Below are 21,571 nucleotides of genomic sequence, written 5' to 3'. Positions count from 1 at the left end.
CCTATCTGTCCGGGTTAGGGACACTCTAGGCGACTTACAACAAGATTAAAAAGCAATACATATATATATATCACACAAACAAATTTAAGCTAAAAACCATCCTTCAGTTCATTATAACATAGAGTTAATCTGTTCCAATCTTGTAGGCCTGCCTGAAGAGCCAGGTCTTTAAGGCTCGGCGAAAGCTTGACAAGGAGGGAGCATGTCTGAGATCGAGAGGGAGGGAATTCCAGAGGGTGGGGGCCACAACAGAGAAGGCCCTCTCTCTGGTCCGTACCAGCCTAGCTGTTCTCACCGGTGGGACTGAGAGAAGGTCTTGCGAGGCTGATCTCGTCAGGCGGTACAATCGGTGATTCTGGAGGCGTTCCTTCAGATACACTGGGCCGAAACCGTATAGGGTTTTAAAGGTCAACACCAGCACCTTGAATTGGGCCCAGTAGACAACTGGTAGCCAGTGAAGATCTAATAACACTGGGGTGATATGATCCCAGCGACTGGTTCCCCATCAAACTGACTGGTTCCCCATCAGAAAGGGTGTGAGACAGGGGTGGTATTTTATCACCCTATCTATACGCAGAACATATCATACTGAAAGCAGGATTGGACCAAGATGAAGGAGGAGTGAAAATTGGAGGGAGAAATAGCAATAATTTAAGATACGCAGATGATAGCATACTACTAGCTGAAACCAGTAATAATTTGAAATGAATGCTGATGAAAGTTAAAAGAGGAAAGCACAAAAGCAGGACTACAGCTGAACGTCAAGAAGACTAAAGTAATGACAACAGAAGATTTATGTAACTTTAACGTTGACGACGAGGACATTGAACTTGTCAAGGATTATCAATACCTTGGCACAGTCATTAATCAAAATGGAGACAATAGTTAAGAACTCAGAAGAAGGCTAGGACTGGGGAGGGCAGCTGTGAGAGAACTAGAAAAGGTCCTCAAATGCAAAGATGTATCACTGAACACTAAAGTCAGGATCATTCAGACCATGGTATTCCCAGTCGCTATGATATGGATCTGAAAGTTGGACAGTGAAAAAAGTGGATAAGAGAAAAATGTGTTAGAGGACAGCTTTGCGCTTCCCATGGACCACAAAAAAGACAAATAATTGGGTGTTAACAGATTAAACCAGAACTATCACTAGAAGCTAAAATGGTGAAATTAAGGTTATCATATTTTGGACACATCATGAGAAGACATGATTCACTAGAAAAGACAATAATGTTGGGAAAAACAGAAGGGAGTAGAAAAAGAGGAAGGCCAAACAAGAGATGGACTGATTCCATAAAGGTCTTTTACCTGGTTTAGCTGTGCTTCATGATTTTAAACTTTGTATGGTTTTTAAAACATTACAAAAATGTTCAATGTTTTTAATTTTTGTAAACCGCCCAGAGAGCTTTGGCTATGTGGCAGTATATAAATGTAATAAATAAGTAATAAACAAACCTTAACTTACAAAATCTGAACAGGGTGGTTTATCACAGATGCTCTTGAAGGTCAACTGATTCATAGGGTCCGCATCAGTATAATTGACTTGAAGGCAGAAAACAACAACATAAAAAATGAAATATGCGCTTCTGTTAGGATCCATACGGTAAGGTTAGAATATTTATGGTACACTTGTGTATTTGTCTGTGTGTGTGTCCCCCCACCTCTTTAGCTCCACCTGCTGGAATAAAGGGCATTCCCTTGTGATTTCCCCTTTAAATTAATTCCCTCCCATCCTCTTCCACCCTCTCCTTCTGCCTCCTGGAACGTGCATTGTCGAGTTCGATATTCCAGGCACACGCGTACTTTGGAGAGGGAATTTCTGGAGAGAAAACAAGAGGAGAATCCGGGTCTGTTTTTCCCCCTTCTGTTTTGCAGGCTCTGTTTCCCATGCTGCCCTCACACTCCCTTTCCCTCCTCCCCCATTATTATTATTATTATTTGCAAAACATTTTTGCATTTCCAAAAAAAAATTAAACCCATAAAGCATCATTTGATTATTTTTCCTTATGAGGATGCTGGTTCTCCATCCCACTCCCAGTTGCAGTTTTTACAAGCGTCGACCACCAGAGGGCAGCAAAGGCGCGACCATTCTGCACATGGTGACCACATTTGGGGGGGGGTTGTTAATGCTGGGATTGGGATGGATGGCGGCCCCTCCATCTTGCATCCCCCACTGCACTGCTGCTGAGGGTGCCCACCCCCTGTGAAAGAAACCCAGATGATGAATCACTCTACTGCCTGTGCATAAAAGTAAATACGAATAAAACAGGTTTTGAATTTCATTTTGGAAGAGATCTTCCCTCCTGTGTGTGGTACATGGGGAAATCTCCCTTCTAAGAGGACCACCTGTGGTTTTAAAAATTATTGACCCCCAATTATATATTTGTCCCCAATTATGGAATGAGCAGACCAGCACACTAGAGCAACCTCCCTCAGACAGTTTCAAATATGGTCCAGTTCAGATTTTTTTCTTTGAATCAGGAATCCCCTCCCCCCTAAAATTCTCTCTCACATATATGTGTGCACCTTGAACAACTCCTTGAAAGTTTGGGCAATATATATTGTACTGCATATATAACAGGCCTGAATTTACAAGATCTGAACAGGGTGGTTTATAACAGATGCTATTGGAGGTCGCTGATTCATAGGGTCACCATAAGTTGTAATGGACTTGAAGGCACAAAACAACAATTGCATAGGCAGTTATGGGACATCTGAAATTAGAAAGGGCACCAGAGCATGCACAGAGGGCCTGTTCCCACATGCCTGGGATGAGAGAAAGGGTTGGAGGGCACCCCTCCTTTGTGCTCCTGTCTGATCAAGCCACCGTCCGTACCATGATGCCCTGTTGCTCATCCAAGGCAGGTGCCAAGGGAAGGCCAGGTGTGGATTTCAGTCATCTCCTCCTCTGGTCTCCTCTGCATCCAGTAGCTCATCCACGCTTTTCTACTTTTCATTGTTTTTTTCTATAAATGGAAGGACCCTGGGATCTGGCCTCCCCCCCCAAAGAAAACCTGGCAAAAAAAAACCCACTGGCCCCTTCCATTCCTTCCCATTACTGTAGAGAAATCAATTTCCACCCCCTCTCCCAACCCACTGGGATTTCTGTTGGAATATGTGGCTGAACTTGAACTGGTGGGTTGGGTCTGCATGGGGTTAAAAAAGAGAGGAGACCTCCTGATTCCTAGGCTATACCTATCCTTTGATCTCCTGCTGACTCTTCCTTCCTGTGTAAACTGTTATTTTCAGGATGCTGACCTGCTCCTTCTTCATTCTCTTAAGAGAGAGAGAAGACATCTTCTCTTTGTCTGTCTCTCTCCTCACAGCATGAGGGCAAACGCTAGGCTTAGTGTTTGGGTCTCCAGCTTAGCTAGTTAGCTAAATGTAGAACTCTTTCCTATCAAGTATGTATTTCCAGAATAAAGTAGTTATTTCTTATTTTGAAGCTTAAAGTCTCAGTCTGACTAACTCCAGGGAAGATTAGCAAAGATTCAAACACACAAAGCTCCCTCAGATGCTCTCTAATTTCACTACTCTGCAACAGGTTATGGGTCCAACACGCTAATCCGCACACAGTCATCTTGTACTTGCCTGTTAAACATTAGACCCCAGTATCCCCAGAGTGAACCTTCGACTAAGGAGCGAGGAGGTGCTGGGGTTCCCAGCTGCCACAAAGCCACATTTTATTATCTGCAAATGCTTTCCTCCATAATTATCAGTGGTTACTCTGTGGGCAAGTGCAATGTGCTTTGCGCGTGGTCAGAGGCACCTTCCTCTTTATAGCTAGTGCACACAATCCAAGCCATTCCACAAAACAGGGAGCAACCTACTATGCCAGGAGTTGTCTGGGCACGGGTTGTAAAAGCACAGAGTAGGATGTGCCTTGGAGGAGGCCTGCTTCTCCTTACACGGTTGGCTGCAAACACCTTTGCCATCATGAGGACATGCAGGGTGGGGTCATGGGGACACTCCTAGCTCCCTGGAGTGCAGATGTGGGGGATGAAAGCATGCACATAGTGTATACTTGGGATGGGTGTGGTGTGGATACTCCTTGAAGACATATATGGGGAGTCCTCTGCAGCAGAGGGGGCCTTAGCTTCTCCCAAGGTTGTGGGGCATTTCACACAACACCCGAAGGCGCTCTGGGGACCTGATATGGCAGCCTTCGGCACCCTGGAGCAACACTGTGCAGACTGGGGCTGATGGGAGTTGTAGTCTAAAACTCCTGGAGGGCTCCAGGTTGCTGACGGCTATGATATGGATAAGTGCTACAGGGAGATGTGACATTCAGGAGCTCCCTATGGCTTCTGTCAAACATATTTCACAGGCTTATCAGTGGCTGCGAGCCATAACTGGCTATGTTCTGCCTACACTGTGGGAGCCAGTATGCTTCTGTCTGCCAGTGACTGAGGATCAGGAGTGGGGAGTGCTGCTCTTGCATTCAGGTCCTGCTTGCGGGCCTCTTCCCTCTGGGGCACCTGGTTGGCCACTGTGAGAACAGGATGCTGGACTAGATGGACCATCAAGTCCAACCCCCTGCTCAATGCAGGAATCCAAATCAAAGCATTCCCGACAGATGGCTGTCCAGCTGCCTCTTGAAGGCCTCCAGCATCGGAGAGCCCACTACATCTCTAGGTCATTGGTTCCATTGTCATATGGTTCTAACAGTTAGGATGTTTTTTCCTAATGTCCAGTCGAAATCTGGCTTCCTGCAACTGGAGCCCATTATTCGGTGTTCTGCACTCTGGGATGATCGAGAAGAGATCCTGGCCCTCCTCTGTGCAGAAGTCATAAAATCATAGAATAGTAGAGTTGGAAGGGGCCTATGAGGCCATCTAGTCCAACCCCCTGCTCAACGCAGGAATCCAATTCAAAGCATTCCCAACAGGTGGCTATCCAGATGCCTCTTGAAAGCCTCCAGCATCAGAAAGCCCACCACCTCCCTAGGTAATTGGTGCCATTGTCGTATGGCTCTAACAGTTAGGACGTTTTTCTAACAGACAGACCTTTGAAACACTTCTGTGAGATAGTCTTATAGGCATTAAGTTGCCGTTTACACACGTGCTCCAACTTAGGAAGCTTCCTTGTACCGACTCAGACTTTTCATGCATGTAGCCCGGTATGGTTGACACTGACTGGCAGCAGCACTAGTGGAGTTTCCTTTCTCAGCCCTACCTGGAGACACCAAGGATTGGGACCTTTGGCATGCAAAGCAGATCCTCTGCCACTGAGCTACACCCTATCCCTTTAGACCCAGGGAGGTGGGAAGCTGCCTTTCCCAACTCAGACTACCAGGGACATCTAGCTCCATACTGCCTACACTAACGGGCAGCAGCTGGCCAGGGTTTCAGGGGTGGGATGTTCCCAGCCCCACCGGGAGATGCCACGGAGGAGCTTGACCCTGTGACCTCCTACCTCATGCAGGCAGGTGCTCTGTGATGGAGCCAGGGCCCTTCGCTTCCTGCAAGGGTAAGAGGTGCAGGCTGCAGCCAAAGCCAAGGATGCCAGAAAGCCAGACTCCTCTGGGGAGAAAATGGGGCTCTGCCAGTGTGCCACAGCCTGGATGCCGGGGGCCTTTGAGCTCAGCCTTTGGGGCTGAGCCGGGGAGTCTCCTTTTCCTCGCCATCTTTCTGCTGGAATGAAGCGGCTGTAAATCTGTCACTGCCAGCTTATAAATTATCCATACCTACCACTGGAGAATATGGGGGGTGGGAGGGAGTCATCTGCGCAGCCCCTGAAGACACCTTTTATGGCAGCTGCAGCTCGCAAAGCCAGCATGTTCAGCCCTTGACTGGAGCTGTCGTGCACTGAGGCTCAGCCCCGGGACCCATTCTTAGCCCAACACTTCTATCCCTCATAGCACACATTTGCTGGCCCTCCTATGCTTCGAGGGCATCTGAGCATGCACAGAGTGGCTCTTGCTCAGCACTTGAATGAGCGCGCCCAGTTCACTCCTGTCGTACATTTTGGATGCCCCTCATCCAGGCATTCAGCCCCTCATCCCCCCCCCAAAAAAACACATCTCGTATTTATTACAATTTTAGCTGTCTGGATAAAGAAGTGTGTGTGTGTGGGGAGGAAGAATTGGGCTTAGCTTGAATTGGGGCTCACGAGGGGTTTAGCCTCCCTGCTTCTGCTTGAGGATCAGTCCTAGAACAAGTGAAGAAGCCCGGGCCCATAAACATGTGCAGAGTGCCTCCCTCAAGTTAGCTGCTCTCTGACGCTGACCCGGAGCGCTTCTCGGCTCCTTTGCCGGACAACGGCGCCATGCCCCTCAACGGGGCGGCTCTGGGTGTCACTCCACTCATGGTGTCACCCGGGTGCGGTGCGCACCCCCCCGCACCCCCGTAGTGACGCCGCTTGAGCCCAGGCGGTTCCCTCCACGCCACTTCTTCTAACACCCCATAAATGCCGCCCAGGTGACCTGGCCCAAAGGCCCAGGCGGCCCCCCTCCAACAGCCCCTCATCGCCCCCCCCAGATCCTTTTCCTAGTGGTCTTCTGGGGCTCCTCCTCGTCGTCCCCCTCCCGAGAGAGGGGAAGGCAGGCGTTGCTATGACATCCCCCCTCCCTCCCTTGGCTAGGTTTGCCTCCTTCCTCCCTCTCTCTCTGCGGTACGGTGCGGGGGGGGGCGGGGGCGCGCGGCTATTTATAGCACCCCGCACGCTCCGCGGGGGAGATGACGCCCCCTCCGCCCCCGCCCCTCTCGCTCCTGCAGCGTATCCTCAGCGCCATCTCTGCAGCCCGCCCCCCGCCGTCCCCACTCCTGCGTGGTCCCGGGCGGGGACAGCCCAAAGCCTCTGCCCCGTGCCTGGCTTTGGAATTGCGGGGAGGGCGGGGGAGGGGAGAGCAGCGCTCGAGGACTGGCGGGGGGGGGGGCTCCGCTGGTGGAGCCCACCTTCCTCCTCCCCCCAATCCGCCTACCGCGGCCGACCTCTGGTCTGGATCCCCTTGAGGAATCGGGGCAGGGGGGAAATTTCTGGCTGCAGACTTGGAGGGGATGGAAAGGAGGACTGGACAGAAGATGGGGGGCGGGAGCGGGAGCGGGGAAGGGCCATAGCTCAAGCGGTGGAGCGTCTGCCTTGCAGGCAGGAAGGTCCCAGGTAGAACTGAGAATGTCTCTTGCCTGGAACCCTGCAGAGCCGCTGCCAGTCAGTGTAGACCATACTGAGCTGCTGCTGCTGCATGCATCAAGGGTCTGTGCTGGAAATGGAAACGGACTGCCTTCAAGTCGGTCCCGACTTATGGAACTTATGGTGACCCTACGAATAGGGTTTTCACGATAAGCGGTATTCAGAGGGGGTATACCGTTGCCTTCCTCTGAAGCTGAGAAGCAGTGACTGGGCCAAGGTCACCCAGGGAGCTCCGTGGCTGTGTGGGGATTCGATCCCTGGTCTCCCAGGCCGTCGTCCACCACCTTAACCACTATACCACACTGGTTCTCTGCTGCATACATACCATACTTTAAAAGCACATTATATTCCCCAAACAATCCTGGGAACTGTAGTTTACCCATCAGAGAGCTACAAGACAGCCAGGTGGTGTAGTGGTTAGACTGGGCCCTGGGAGACGAGGCTTCAAATCCCCACTCCGCCATGAAGCTCCCTGGGTGACCCGTGGGCCAGTCGTTGCCTCTCCACCTTCACCTACCTCACACAGTTGTTGTGAGGACAAAACCGAGCGAGGGAGAGTCAGGTTTGTATTGGCATGTTATTTGTGGGCCAATAACAAGCAAAATCAAATCCCAGAGCCACTCAAGAACTGCAGCCCCCCCGATTCTTTGGAGGAGCGTGCGCACGGGCTTTCAGTGTGGTTTCAACACCGTACGTACACATGCCTCCTATGCGGAAGGAAGGAAGGAAGGACAAGGCACGGCTGGGGCTGGCTAGGGCAGAGAGAAGGTGGCGAGAATGAGACAAGCAGCGAGCGTTTACAGCAGACATATAAGAAGCGAGGCAATGAATGGCGCTGGATGCTGCGCTTAAAGACAGCAACTGAGCCCAGGCAGGCCAAAAGCGGCGCAGAGGGACGGAGAGCCCCCAGGGAGGCCCTTCTCAGCCCAGGCCTCGCAGGCCCCTCCTCGCCTGGCCCCCGTGCCTTGCAATCCGCCGCAGTGTCCCTTCCTGGATTCCCCTGGTGCTGCTTTCACGTCTGCACCATCTGCAGAAATATATAGGTCACATCAATTTTCTGCCCTGCTTGTAGCATGGGAGGGGGCAGGAGCCTTTGGCCTGGCCTGGCCAATCCGTCACAACCAGGCCAAGGCTCCTCGCTGCATGGAGCCCCCGTCTTGGGACTGCAAGGGCCAAGCCACCCCCATCGTTCTATCTCAGCCTTAGCCAGCCTGGGGACCTCCAGAAGTTTTGGACTACAGCTCCCATCAGCCATCTGGAGGGCCCCAGGTTGGCAAACACTGTTCTTCCTCAAGCCCCACCGTGCCCCCTGCTGGATTTGCCAGAATCCCCCACTGCCTCTCCAGCTGGCGGCCCACGTCACAGGGAGGCTGGGGGGGGGGTCAGCTCCTCTCCCTCCACACCTTGGAGGAGCCCCAGGGATGCAGGCTTGCCTCCCTAACTTCCCATCAAAGTCTGTTCCTGCAGCCAGTTTCAGGCGGAGGAAGTTATATTGCCGTCAGTGCCAGGAAGAATCCAATTAAAATGAGCCATGGGGCGTCTTTAACAGCCTCCTTGCCTGATTGTGTCCAAACATCCCCCCTCCAGTTTGCATCCAGCAGATTTGTCTTCAGAGATGGCAGCAAAAGAGGGAGGGAGAGAGGGCGGAGTATCTGGAGGTGACTGTGCCTCTAGAAGCGTTCCAGAGAACTGGAGCCCAACACCTTCCGGGGACAGGCAGTAACTCAGCGGTAGAGCACCTGCTTTGCATGCAGAAGGTCCCAGGTTCAACCCCCTGGGCTGGGAGAGAACTCGGTCTGGAACCCTGGAGAATTGCTGCCTGCCAGTGTAGACAATACTGGGCTAGATGGACCAATGGTTTGACTCAGTATAAGGTGGCTTCCTATGTTAATCCCTCTCTCCCTCGTAGGATGTATGGGCATGAGAGGCTGCTTCTTACGTTCAGTCCTCAGTGCCAGGGTTGGGAGAGAACTGATGCCGGTCAGTGTAGATAATATTGGGCTAGAGGGATGCAGCAATGGTCTGATTCAGCATAAGGAAGGTTTTGAGGAGCCCGACTGCTGGACCAGGCCAAAGTGGCCCATATAGTCCAGCATATCCTGTTCTCACAGTGGCCAGCCAGATGCCCCAACCGGAAGCCCACAAGCAGGATCTGAGCACAAGAGCAAATCTCCCCACTCGTGATTCTCAGCCTCTGAGTACCCACATAGTGCCTCTGACAGTGCAGGCAGAACGTAGCCATCATGGCCAGTAGCCACTGGTTAACCTTATCCTTATACGTTATAGATACCATGGGGAGCTCCAGAATGGGAAGCTGATGCCAGTCAGTGTAGGCTAGGTGGGCCCCAATTGTCTGACGTGGCACAAGGCCGCAAGGCCACCTTCTGCAGGCATAGCTTATGCTCAGGCTTTTCCCCAAGGGGCTTCGTCCCGTGGTTTGGAGCAAAGGCTCCTTCCAGACGAGAGGCAGCCCTACCGCGAGGCAAAGGGGGTGCACTTTGGGCAGCAGAGACACTGGGCAGATGCAGGCCGCAAACCAGCGAGAACAGCCACCAACAGAATCTGACTTATGCCAGCTTAGTCTGCCTGCGTGGTCTTATCTTAACTCTGGGTGGCAACGTTGTCCTGAGTTTCAGACAGAAAGGGGTTCTGCCCCATCACTTGCTGCGGGGCCCTTAAAATGGGCGATTGACCGTGGCAGAATCTGGGATTTGGTTACGCTACCTTGGATGCGAGTGAAGCAGTGGGACGGCTCCATGTCAGTGGGGTAGTGGAATTAGCTCTGGGGTTTTAGTCCGAACTTCCAAGGAGATGTCCAACATGCTGAAAGCACCTTGAACAGCTCCGTGCAAGTTCGGCTTCTCCACTCCTTAGGCCGGCCTACATGACAAAATGAGCACAGCTTGTATGGGGTCAATCAATCCATCACACATACAAATGTACACACACACACCACTTTTGCTTATCCTAAAACAGATGCACAACCTGGGGCCTTTCACGTGTTGCTGGGACTTCCAGCTCCTACCAGCCCCAGCCTGGCGATGATGGGAGTTGTAGTTCAGCAACAGCCATAGATTACCCTGCCCCTAAGACAATCATTGTCTCAAATCCTGGGTTGGGCTAGCTCAGGAACACACAATGGTGGAGAAAGGGTCTCATGGGGATGAATCCCACCACACCCTAGAATTTCTGGCTCTTTAAGGTGTTTGCTTCCTACCCCTTTTTGAGGGGAGGGTGTAGACATTTTTAGACCAGCCTTCTGCAACCTGGTGTCCTCTGGATGTTTTGGATGCTGGGTGATGGGAGTTGTAGTCCAAAACAGCCAGAGGGCACCAGGTTGCAGAAGGCTGTCCTTAAAGGTGAACACTTTGGGGGGGTATTTCTTTGGCACTCACCTCCACCCCCTGCCCTTAAGAAGCACATCCAACAGTTAAATCTTTTTTATATATTTACAATATCATTTTCCATCTCTTGCAAGGTTTAAAAATGTGTACAGCATCTCAGCTCAGGCCCCCCCCCACACCCCAAGTTCCTTTTCTTTTTGATGGGGGGTTTACAACCCACCCCCAGCGCTCACCAGAGGTGTTAATCCACCAACTGTCTTGATCATAACAAACAAAAGAGGAGGGGGGGAAAAAGAGAGCACCACCTTGATTTTTGTTTGAGATCACGTCTTCTTCCATTAGCTGGAGGAGGAGTCCTTCTTTTTAGGGGCGGGGGGCCTAGAAGAGAGTCTTAAGGTTTGGGGAGGGGGCTTCGGATCGGTGATTCAAGAGGACTCTGTTGTGGCCAGTGAGTGCAGGAAGGGTTTTCCACCACCCCTCGACAAAAAAAAAAGTAACCCCCTCCTGGCCCAAAATCTAAGTCTCATAAAAATAGATCTCTCCAGTTTGCGAGGGGACAGAGCAGCCCAGCCATACTCTTTGCGCTGCCCGAGGTGAGGTTAACGGCAGCTGTTTTGAGAAGGAAGGCCTCTCCTCTTCCATCACTGACGCTGGCTCCCTTGAGTGTTATGGCGATGGATGGGACTCCCCTCAAGGGCAGCCATCTTGCTTGTCACTCCTGGAAGGATCCTAGCCGTGGCCATGTGGAAATGTTGGAAGGGGGAAAAAAATGATGAAAAGAAATCCTCCCAAGTTGGCTATGGTTACCTGTAAACCGGGAAGCCACTCGATGGAGGCCATGTTCAATTTTAGAAAATAAGAGGGGCGCTTCCCAGGCAGCCATCTTGAATGATGGAACAGGAAGTGGACCATAGGAGGCCATGCTTGTTGGCTTTAGAAAACAAGAAGGTTCCCAATGGGCTGTCTTGAATTTTAAAACAAGGAGGACATACTGGATTGTAGAAAACAATGGGGGGGGAACCACTCCCCCAGGCAGCAATCTTTTGATTTCAGAGGTATGCCACAGTCAGACATAACGGAATTTAGATGAGGGCTGGCTCTCGGTTGACCGTAGTTGATGTTGTGCACAGGATGCGCTCCCACCAGAGGCCACGTTGGATCAGAGGAGTACATCTGGGCTGCCATCTTGGGTTTCCAAACAAAATGGCCTGTGCTTTTCTCCGCCAGCAGACGGATCTGAGATAGTGCAATTGATGCTATTGGGTGCGCAGGAGTGAAAGGGCAGGCAGGCGGGCGGTCGGCGTTTGGCAACAGTGTAAGGCGTTGACCTCTCTCTGCCAGAGGTGCGACCCCATGACGGAAGTGCATTCTGCTCCTTGGCACAGACTTTGTTCACACGAGCCCCAGCAAACTCAATTCGCAAAAGAAAACAAAACACCCCTCTTCCCCCCCAAAGCAACGAAAAACCACAAACCACAAATATGTTTTCCCACCCCACCCCCATCCAAGTTTGCTGAGTTTGGCACAGATTTTGCTTTTTTATCTATTGAAATTTTCTTTTTTCTTTTTTTTACAAAATAATTGTTTTCCTTTTTTAAAAAAATGGATATATATATATATATTTATATTTATAATAAATTCTTTTTTAAAAAAAGGAAACCAACTTGACACATTGCAAAGTTAGATGGAGTCTCAGAATGGCTTAGAACAAAATCCCCCCAGCTGCCTTTTCCCCACTTCCCACGCCCAACCTTCATCTGCCCCCGTGTCCTTCCCTTCACCAGAATATTTTTCAAAAAACAAAATGAAGAACCCCCCCCCAACAAAAAGCAGAGGCACAAGAAGAGAGGAAGGCAGCAGAGGGGGGAAGGAGAAAGAGAGAAGGGGTAAGAAAAAAAGAACACTCAAGGAACAATGCGCTGTTAAAAGTAAAAGTAGAAAGGATCTGTTTCCCTCAGTCCTCCTGGATTCAGCAAGTGTAACAAGACCTTTGGATCTGACTGAAAGAGCTGACTGGAACGGAAGAGGGCAAGGTACCTCCCTGGGAACCGCAAATGCTCATCAGAAGGCCTGAGAGCGCATGCATAGATGGGACCATCCATACCACACATTTAAAGCACATCCAACACACAAAGTGCATGACTCTCCCCCCAAGAATCTTGGGAACTGTGGTTTTCCCCTCACAGAGTTACAAATTCCCAGCTCCCTTAACAAACTACAGTTTCCAGGATTTTGGGGGGAAAGGCCATGTGCTTTCAACGTATGAGATATGGCCTCAAGTTGTACAGTGGGGGATTAGGCAGCATCAATACCTGTATGGTGGAAGTAGAGAACAAAGGGGTGGAGGACCCACCAGAATGTGCCACTTAATCTAAACTGCCCTGCTGCCTCCCCCCACAAAAGACCTATTGACCCACAAGCCCTCCCCTCCACTGCAATCAATCTATGCAATCTAGACTGCAAAGTGCGCTGCAAGCAAAGAGAAAAGGCACACTGCACAGTAACAGAAAGGGTGCCTTCTCCAGAGCAAACAGTTGACTCATGCAAGCAAGCCAAGCTACATATCATGGGGACAGGCATGCACGGAAGAAGGATCTGTTGTATGGAAGTGGGCATTAACCCAAGTGGAGAGGCTGCTAAGATGGACAGACAGGCCTTGCCTATGACAAATGGAGTGGATGAATGCTGTGTGTAGATACTGGACCCACGTCCCAGCATTTCCACGCATTCATCCCCGTTTCTCTCCTCTCTCTCAAAGATAACCATTTCCAAATGACATATGCCTCCTCTGCTATCCCCCTCCCCTGTGGGTCAATTACAGATTTTAATCCACCCACCCAAACATATTTTTTTCACCCCAGGCTAAGCGAGAAACAACCAAATGTACTGGGAGAAGAGAGTGGGCTGTCAGACTCCACATGCATCAATGGGTGGGGGGGGGAGCATGGAAATTTGGCACAGAGACAGTTGACTGAGATAATGGAACACTGATCTCCCTGGAAGGGAGAGGCACATGTCTAAGTTACAGCTTTAAACACATCAAAATGGGCTTGCCTCCCAAATGAGCCACAGGAGCCACTGTTCTGTAGGGAAAGCCTACAGATCACAAACAAAAAGCATAGCCAGTGCTCTTACAAAACTATAGTTCCCATCATTCTTTTTTGGGGGATGGGGCAGAACTTTAACCTTTAAATCTGTTTCATACCAATTTATATTTGTAGTGTAGACAGGCGCCTTTGGGACCAGTTGCTAGGGACATCCAGACAGGGGGTTACTATTATAAAAGGGCCGCCCTGGGCTCCTTCTGGGAGGAAGGACACAATATAAATGTGAATAACAACAGTAATGATGATGGATCATTGGCAACTGTCTTTTTTGAACTTAGCAAATGTAGGTGCTGCAAAAATAAAAAAAGCTTCATGCACCAGGAAAACCTATCCCATAATAAACCTCCATCTGGAAGTGTCCACATGCTTTATAGGTTTTACCCAGAGAAGAGAGAAATGTTATAAGAGAAAACATTGGGTGCTTCCAGACTACCTGTATTGAACATTCTTTCTGATTTGTTTGTAGGGAGATTAGACAATGTTGACTATTTCTTGGGCATTCATCCTGATTTGATTGCAGGGAGGTTAGTTGATGTTGCATCAAAGCAGGTCTTACCCCACACTTTCCAGTGCATTTTCCTGTCATTTCCTTATCGCACAAAGTCCAGTCTTCTGAGGGGAAGTGGGTTTGTTGTGCAAGGCCTCCCAAGCAACTTAACAGCACAACCTGAATTTGTCCGGTATCTGAGTTCCTATTGAAAATAGCAACAGTCCAGAAGCACCAGTGGGAAGACAGAAATAAGAGGGGATCGGCATGGGAGTGAAAATGGTCTTCAGGAAACTGAATCATTGCAAGGGAATAATGTGTGTGAGGCATCCAGAATCTGGAGACTCCAGGCCAGCTCCAACGGGGAGCCTAAATGCAGCTAGCAGTCTGAAAGGCGGAGAGGAAACCACATATTGGCTGCTCTTGGATGAAACGCCCCTTGGAGGTCTTGGTGTTCACCTCTTGAATGACGTAACACACATCTCTGTGTCTTCACAGGAGAGGGAGTCTGACTTGGCGATCCCAGACCTGAAATGCCTTCCCATCCACAAAGCTCCCTGGATGGTTTCTCAGGAACAGCTTTCTAGGGAATGTACAAAACTGCCCCTAACCTAGTTAGTCCGTCTATTGAGCTCAAGACCATCTGGAGAGGTCCTTCCCAGATTTGTTCACTGCCATCCTCTTAACTGGGGTTCAACATGTGCTGTTTGGCCATAGATCGGTGGCAGAGCAACTGCTTTGCATGCAGAGGGTCAAAGGTTCACTCCCCAATCTCCAGGAATGCCTGGAAGAGACCCAATTCTGACACCCCTGGGGAGCCACTGTGAGTCAGTGTAGAAGACAACACTGTTATGTGCCTTCCAGTCAATTTTGACTTACGGCGACCCTATGAATCAGCGACCTCCAAGAGCATCTGTCATGAACCACCCTGTTCAGAACTTGTAAGTTCAGGTCTGTGGCTTCCTTTATGGAACCAACCCATCTCTTGTTTGGCCTTCCTCTTTTTCTACTCCCTTCCATTTCCCCCAGCATTATTGTCCTTCCTAGTGAATCATGTCTTCTCATGATGTGTCCAAAGTATGATAATGTGTTTCATCATTTTAGCTTCTAGTGACAGTTCTGGTTTAATTTGTTCTAACACCCAAGTATCTGTCTGACTTCATATAAGGCTTCCTTAGTTGCTCTACCACTGAACTAATAGGCAACAACTCATCTGGCAGGGAAACTAGATGTCAACATTTGTTCCCTGAAGACCATGAGATCACCCCCATCATGAAGGACCTTAACCCTGAAACCAGAGGCAGCTCATGACTCCATGCCAGTGGGGCAGTGGAATCCGCACCTTGGACAGCTCCTTGAAAGTTTGGACTAAAACCCGGAGCAGATTCCACTGCCCCAATGACATGGAGCCAACAGCTGACACTGCCTGAAATACCTGATGGAGGAGGAACATCAGGAGAGTCCTACTGGAGAAGACTATCAGCCCAACCTCTTGCTTCTCATAGGTGTTAAGCCAAAAGTTGAAATAATTCTCAAAAATGCAAAAGAAAAAAAATCCTTTATTTTGACATATTGACCCCAATGTGTTTCAGCCAAATGTCCTTTATCCAGGGCTTTTTTATTTTTAAAGAAACAAACTGATCTGGATTATTTTTGGCATCTTTAAGAATAATTGCTCCTTTTGGCTCATCAAGAATTGGATGCTTCCTGTTTTCGGTATGTTTTCTCACAGGTGTCCACAGATGACTGGCTTGGATTATAGAGGTTCCATGTGCCCATCTTGACTGATAGCCATTGACAGACCTCTCCAGCTCCATGAACTTGCCTAAAGCCATCTAAGCTAGTGGGCATCATTCACCACCTCTTGGGGCACTGAATTCTCTAGGTGAATTATGCACTTTGTGAAGGACTTCCTTTTGTCTGTTCTGAATATGGATGACCTCAAGTTCTATCACTGATATGCACAAGGGACAGACTGAGAAAGGATGCTTCCAGCTGACTTGTTTATTGAGCAGGGAGGTTGGACGGTGTTGCGTCAAAGCAGGTCTTCTCCCCCACTTTCCACTGCATTTTCCTGTCATTTTCCTTATCGCAAAAAGTCCCATCTTCTGAGGGGTAACGGGTTTGTTCATAGAATCATAGAATAGTAGAGTTGGAAGGGGCCTATAAGGCCATCAAGTCCAACCCCCTGTGCAATGTAGGAATCCAAATCAAAGCATTCCTGACAGATGGCTGCCCAGCTGCCTCTTGAAAGCCTCCAGTGTCGGAGAGCCCACTACCTCTCTAGGTTCCATTGGCTTATGTCTCTAACAGTTAAGAAGTTTTTCCTGATGTCCAGTCGAAATCTGGCTTCCTGCATCTTGAGCCCATTATTCCGTGTCCTGCACTCTGGGACGATCAAGAAGAGATCCTGGCCCTCCTCTATGTGACAACCTTTCATGTACTTGAAGAGTGCTCTCATATCTCCCCTCAGTCTCTTCTCCAGGCTAAACATGCTCAGTTCCTTCAGTCTCTCCTCATAGGGCTTGGTTTCTAGTTCCGATCATCCTTGTTGCCCTCTTCTGAACCTGTTGCGCAACACTTCCCAAGCAACTACAACCGCACAACCTGAATTTGCTGGTATGTGATTAAATCCCACCTCAAAAGAGCAACAACAGTCTGGAAGCGCCCAGAGTGTGAATTTGGGGAGGGAAGTGCAGCATTCCAGGCCCCATAGAAGTGGCTGTGGGGGGGGGAAGGACTGATCTAGAGGGAGGAAGGAGGCAAGGAAGGCGCTGCTCTCTGAATCAAAAGGCAAGGGAGACTTTTCAAAAACAGTCTGAAGCACTGGTGCTGCACCTCCATCACCTTGTTCATTTCCTTATTCAACTCTTTTAAAAATAAAAGTTTGGAACATGCTGAGCACTTGTCGTAGTTTTCTTAAAATAAGCATCCCTATTCCCCCCCAACTCTTGTAGTCTGTGTGTTTTAAAAAAAATAAAATAAAAAACCCGCACATAACACAATCCCCCCTCCCCTTCAGTAAAAATGAATTTCCAGTTGTTATTTTCAACATTTCACCTTGGGAACAATCTAATTGAAGCATGCTGCCCATCCCCAAACGCTGAGCCCTCTGTCTGAATTTCCTTCTAGATGCCCCAGACCCTTACTCACCCATTTCCCACTGCAGAGATAGTCACTGCTGGTGACGTCACACCTGCTAGTGATTCTGGGGAAAGCATTATCTCTGCAAGACAAAGAGCCACTGAATGAGGACAAAGATGTGGAGTGTGTGTATGTGGGGGGGGAAGGTGGCATTGGTGGTTCCATCTACCAGGGGGCAGGAAAGATGGTCCATTTCTCCCACCAAATTGTGCTAGGAAGGCACTGGGATTTTGCTTGGCCAACTCATGTTTTAGTTGGGTGCTCCTTCTCCCTGTCTGGACCGCCTGACAAGCGGGTGCTACCCTGCGCTGGTACTACCATCTGCCCTCAGCACACACACCTCACCCTGCTGCGGCCCCCCAGCTGAATGGGCGTGTGCGACCAACCTCTTGTGGAACGACACAACAGGCGCCATCTGCATGAATGCAACTTGGAAAAGAAAAAGATGGAGAAGGGGGGGGAGAAAATAATTTGCCTTTCCTTCTCACTCCAGCAACCTCTCTCGGCTCAGAAGGAAATTTGGCTGAGTTGCCATGCTGGACTGCCTGGTCACTCTCTGCAGCAATCCAGCACAGAGAATTTGGTGGTGAGTGAAAACAGCTATCTTCACCGCCGAGAGATGTTGCACGGACCCCGCCTGCTTCCTCTCTCCCCGTTGCTCTAAGTGCCAATACTCAGTCGCGTACTGGTTTCTTCATCACTCATCCAAATAGAGTAGACCACGTGGAAAGGGGGGGAGGTTCCTTATTTTGTGGATGACTCTTCAGCGGCATCATCGCTGCCTTTTTTCTTCAACCATGCACAGAACGAGACTCTCCCTCTCTCTTCCCTTAACTCCACACGGTTAGGAAAGGCAAGGACATCTTGACTATCCCGACAAAGATGAAGGAAGAATGGCAAGATCCGCCCCCCCGTCTCCTGAGTGCCCTCAGCACCAACCAAAACCTTGTTTGGAATGATATTGGCTATTCCGTTGCCCACCCCATCTCGAATACGAAGTGGCTCCTCCCCTCAGGGGACTCCTGTTGGATCCCAGTACCTGGGTCGCCCGTCCTGAGCTTGTTGCAAGAAGGAGAGCTCTTTCGTGCTGCCTTTCTCTCCAGCGTCATGCCATGCTGTGGAGGATGGCGGAGGCTCTGGTTTCAAAACCAAGTTGGACAGCAAGCCACCAAGCCATCCGCACCACACGCGGGGATCTCCACCTCTCCCCTCTGTTGCCTTTCGCCACCCCCCTCTCCCCCCACAATGTTATATAAAAGACCCGTCCACGTGGCGGGGAAGATGCCCCCCTCTCTGACCAGGGTGGATACGGGCCACCGTAGCCAGGTGGCCGAGGGTACAGAGGAGAGGGCAACTATACGCGGGTGGTAGAGTGAGGGTGGGGGAGGGTGTTGTTGTGTCCGGTAGGGAAGGTGTTGAAAGGGTGCAAAGCTTGCATACCCGTGATAGTGCTGGGAATCATGGTGATGGTGTTGGGGGTCATGAGGGGGACATCGTCGGGTGCCCGGCGCAGGGCCAGTGTGTAGTCAGGAGGGCAGGCGGGGCGCAAGATCTCATGCGGCCGGAGGGGCTCTAGGTCATGGGCGTCGTGCTCCGAGTGTTTGATCTGGAGAGACATGATCTCCTCCTCCTGGCCGCCATGCACCAGGTCATTGGCTGCGTTGCGCTGGGGGCTGAGACGCCGCCCGCTCCGCAGCTCATGCCGCTTGTCCCGCTTGTAGTAGAGGGCCGCAAAGGCCAGGATGTTGAGGAAGAGCAGGGAGGCCCCCACGGCCACAGTGACGCTGAGCTCGGTAGAATAGTCCCGCGAGTCTCCAGGGAAGGGGACGTAGCGCTGGGGGCGAACGACATCGTCTTCGTCAGGAGGGAGGGTGGGGATGGGCCGGCGCGTGGTGCTGGGCCCCACTCGGGTGGTGGGCCAGCGGGTGACGTAAGGCGGGATGCGGGTGGTTGTGGACGTGTAAGGGGGCTCATGGAGGTTGTGGAGGTGGGGCACCAGTTCCAGCCAGAAGGCAACCTTGTTGGCCCGGTAGTTATCCCGCACACGAGGCTTGAGGCCGATGTGGAGATACTGCTTGTCCTTGGTGTTGAACTTGGTCCACACCACCTCCTCAAAGCGGTTGGGTTTGGTGTGGATGAACTTGGTGTCCTGCGGCACTGGCTGATTTGGGTCCCTGTGGAGAGGGAGAGAGAGAGACAACGGGGTAAGGCAGGGAAGACGTTCTGAGAGACAAACCCTTCGCCCCATCAACCTGCCTGTGCATCAAGATGGGCGGAAGAGGTTCTCCTCGGGGTCCCTGTGTTAAATGAGGGGGGTAGTGCAGGTGCCCGTGGAAGAGCCTTTTTGGTGGTGGCTCTGTGTCTGTGGATTAACCTCCACACTGAAATGTGTCTTGCTTTTTTTGTTTTATTTTCTGTACAGTGTCATGTGCATCTGATGGCGCTATATAAATGAACAATCATAATGGTGATATTCCAGCTAAGCATTCTTTTAGACATCTTGTGAAAGGTTTTTAAAGCAGGGGTGGGAAACCTATTTCAGTCCAAGGGTCACATTCCGTTCTGGGCAAACCCCCAGTGGTAGGCAGGGCCAGCGGCACAAGTGGGCGGAGCAATGAATGTCACATTTACCCTTTGTATAGTAAGTTTCTCTGTACGCTCCTCTCTATTCTTCACCCACAAGAGGCATTATTGGAATTCAGGGAGATGTTCCAGCCAGGCAGAAACACTTGGGATGTGAAGCAGGGCTAGTGAGGGGTGTGGCCTCCGGAGAGTTCCAAGGTTCAGACAGGGAGGTTGGGAGGGCCTCATCTGGCTCCTGCTCTAGAGGTTCCTCACCTTTGTTTACAGCCAGATGGGTTGTCGCTTCTATGATGCTGTTAATGATATTAGCTAGGTAATTTGTGACATTTAAAAAAATGTTTTAGCTTATTATGTTTTCAGTGGCAGCTCCATATCTGTTCCACATTTTAGTCTGAACTTTCAAGGTGCTGAAATACCTTGGGCAGAACGTTCAGACTACAACCTGGAGCAGATTCCACTACCCCACAGACACAGAGCCAACAGCCACCATAAATAAGATCACATCGCAGTAGCTAGGGCCAATGGTAATAGAGAAATTGAAATTATTGTTGTTATTATTATTATTATTGATGTGGTTGTTGTTGCTTGCTACTTGAATGCCTCCAAGGGCCATGAAAAAAAAAAGGAAATGGGCTGCCTTCAAGTTGATCCTGACTTATGGCAACCCTATGAATAGGGATTTCATAGTAAGTGGTATGCAGAGGTGGTTTCCCATTGCCTCCCTCTGAGGCTAGTCCTTCCCAGCTGGCCAGGGCCTGCTCAGCTTGCCACAGCTGCACAAGCCAGCCCCTTCCTTGTCCACAACTGCCAGCTGGAAGCACCTGGGCTCCTTGGGACTCTGCAGCTTGTCCAGGTCCCTGCTCAGGTGGCAGGGCACGTAACCCTTGAGCCACTCCCTGTGGGGGGGATCTTTAAGAACATAAGAAGAGCCTGCTGGATCAGGCCAGTGGCCCATCTAGTCCAGCATCTGAACTCACAGACTCTGGACTCCCAGCTAGGCTCTCCTCCCCATTGTGCTATACCAGCTGTCCAAGTGACATATAACATAATTAAAAGCCAAAATAATATATCATACATAAAACAAAACAAAAATAAAACAACCCCCCCCTTTACAGCCACAGAAAGCTTTGGCAGCACACTTATACAAACATCATCTTAGCCTATCAAATGTCTGGCGAAAGAGGTAAGTCTTTACCTGGCGCAGAAAAGATGTCAATGAAGGTGCCAGGCAGACCTCACTGGGGAGTGTATTTCACAGATGGGGAGCCACCAATGAAAAGGCCCTCTCCCTTGTCACCAACCTCCATGCCTCGCTTGGGGGGGGGGATCTGGAGAAGGGACTCAGAGGAAGATCTAAGGGTCTGGGTAGGTTCATATCAGGACAGGCATTCCAGAAGATATTGGGACCCTGAGATATAAAGAGCTTTATAGGTCAAAACCAGCACTCTGAACTGGGCTCAGAAGCATATAGGCAGCCAGCGTAACTGGAACAGGATTGGTGTTAGATGCTCTGTTGGCCTTGAACCTGTCAATGATCAGGCAGCCGCATTCTGCACTAACTGAAGCTTTCAAACCGTTTTCAAAGGCAGCCCCGTGTAAAGTGCATTGCAATAATCCAACCTGGAGGTTACCACAGCATAGATGACTGTAGCCAGGTCATCCCTGTGCAGAGAGGGTTGCAGCTGAGCCATCAGCCAAACCTGATGGAAGGCACTCTGTGCCACTGAGGCCACTTGTACCTCCAGTGATAGCAATGGATCCAGGAGAACCCCCAA

General features: G+C 50.3%; 1 protein-coding gene across 1 annotated transcript in view; it reads right to left on the bottom strand.

The window, feature by feature from the left end:
* Nucleotides 1–15,480: 15,480 nt before the first annotated feature.
* Nucleotides 15,481–21,571, bottom strand: part of NLGN2 (neuroligin 2) — a 58,389-nt gene continuing 52,298 nt past the window's right edge. The window contains exon 7 of the mRNA XM_061589477.1: nt 15,481–19,387. Coding sequence (XP_061445461.1) covers nt 18,568–19,387 — 820 coding nt within the window. The 3' untranslated portion in view covers nt 15,481–18,567. The remainder of the gene's footprint in view (nt 19,388–21,571) is intronic.

The sequence above is a fragment of the Rhineura floridana genome, chromosome 11 (genome assembly GCF_030035675.1).
Source record: "Rhineura floridana isolate rRhiFlo1 chromosome 11, rRhiFlo1.hap2, whole genome shotgun sequence".
NCBI classification, from domain to species: domain Eukaryota; kingdom Metazoa; phylum Chordata; class Lepidosauria; order Squamata; family Rhineuridae; genus Rhineura; species Rhineura floridana.
The sequence above is the reverse complement of the archived record's forward strand: the minus strand, read 5'-3'. Positions and strand labels throughout refer to the sequence as shown.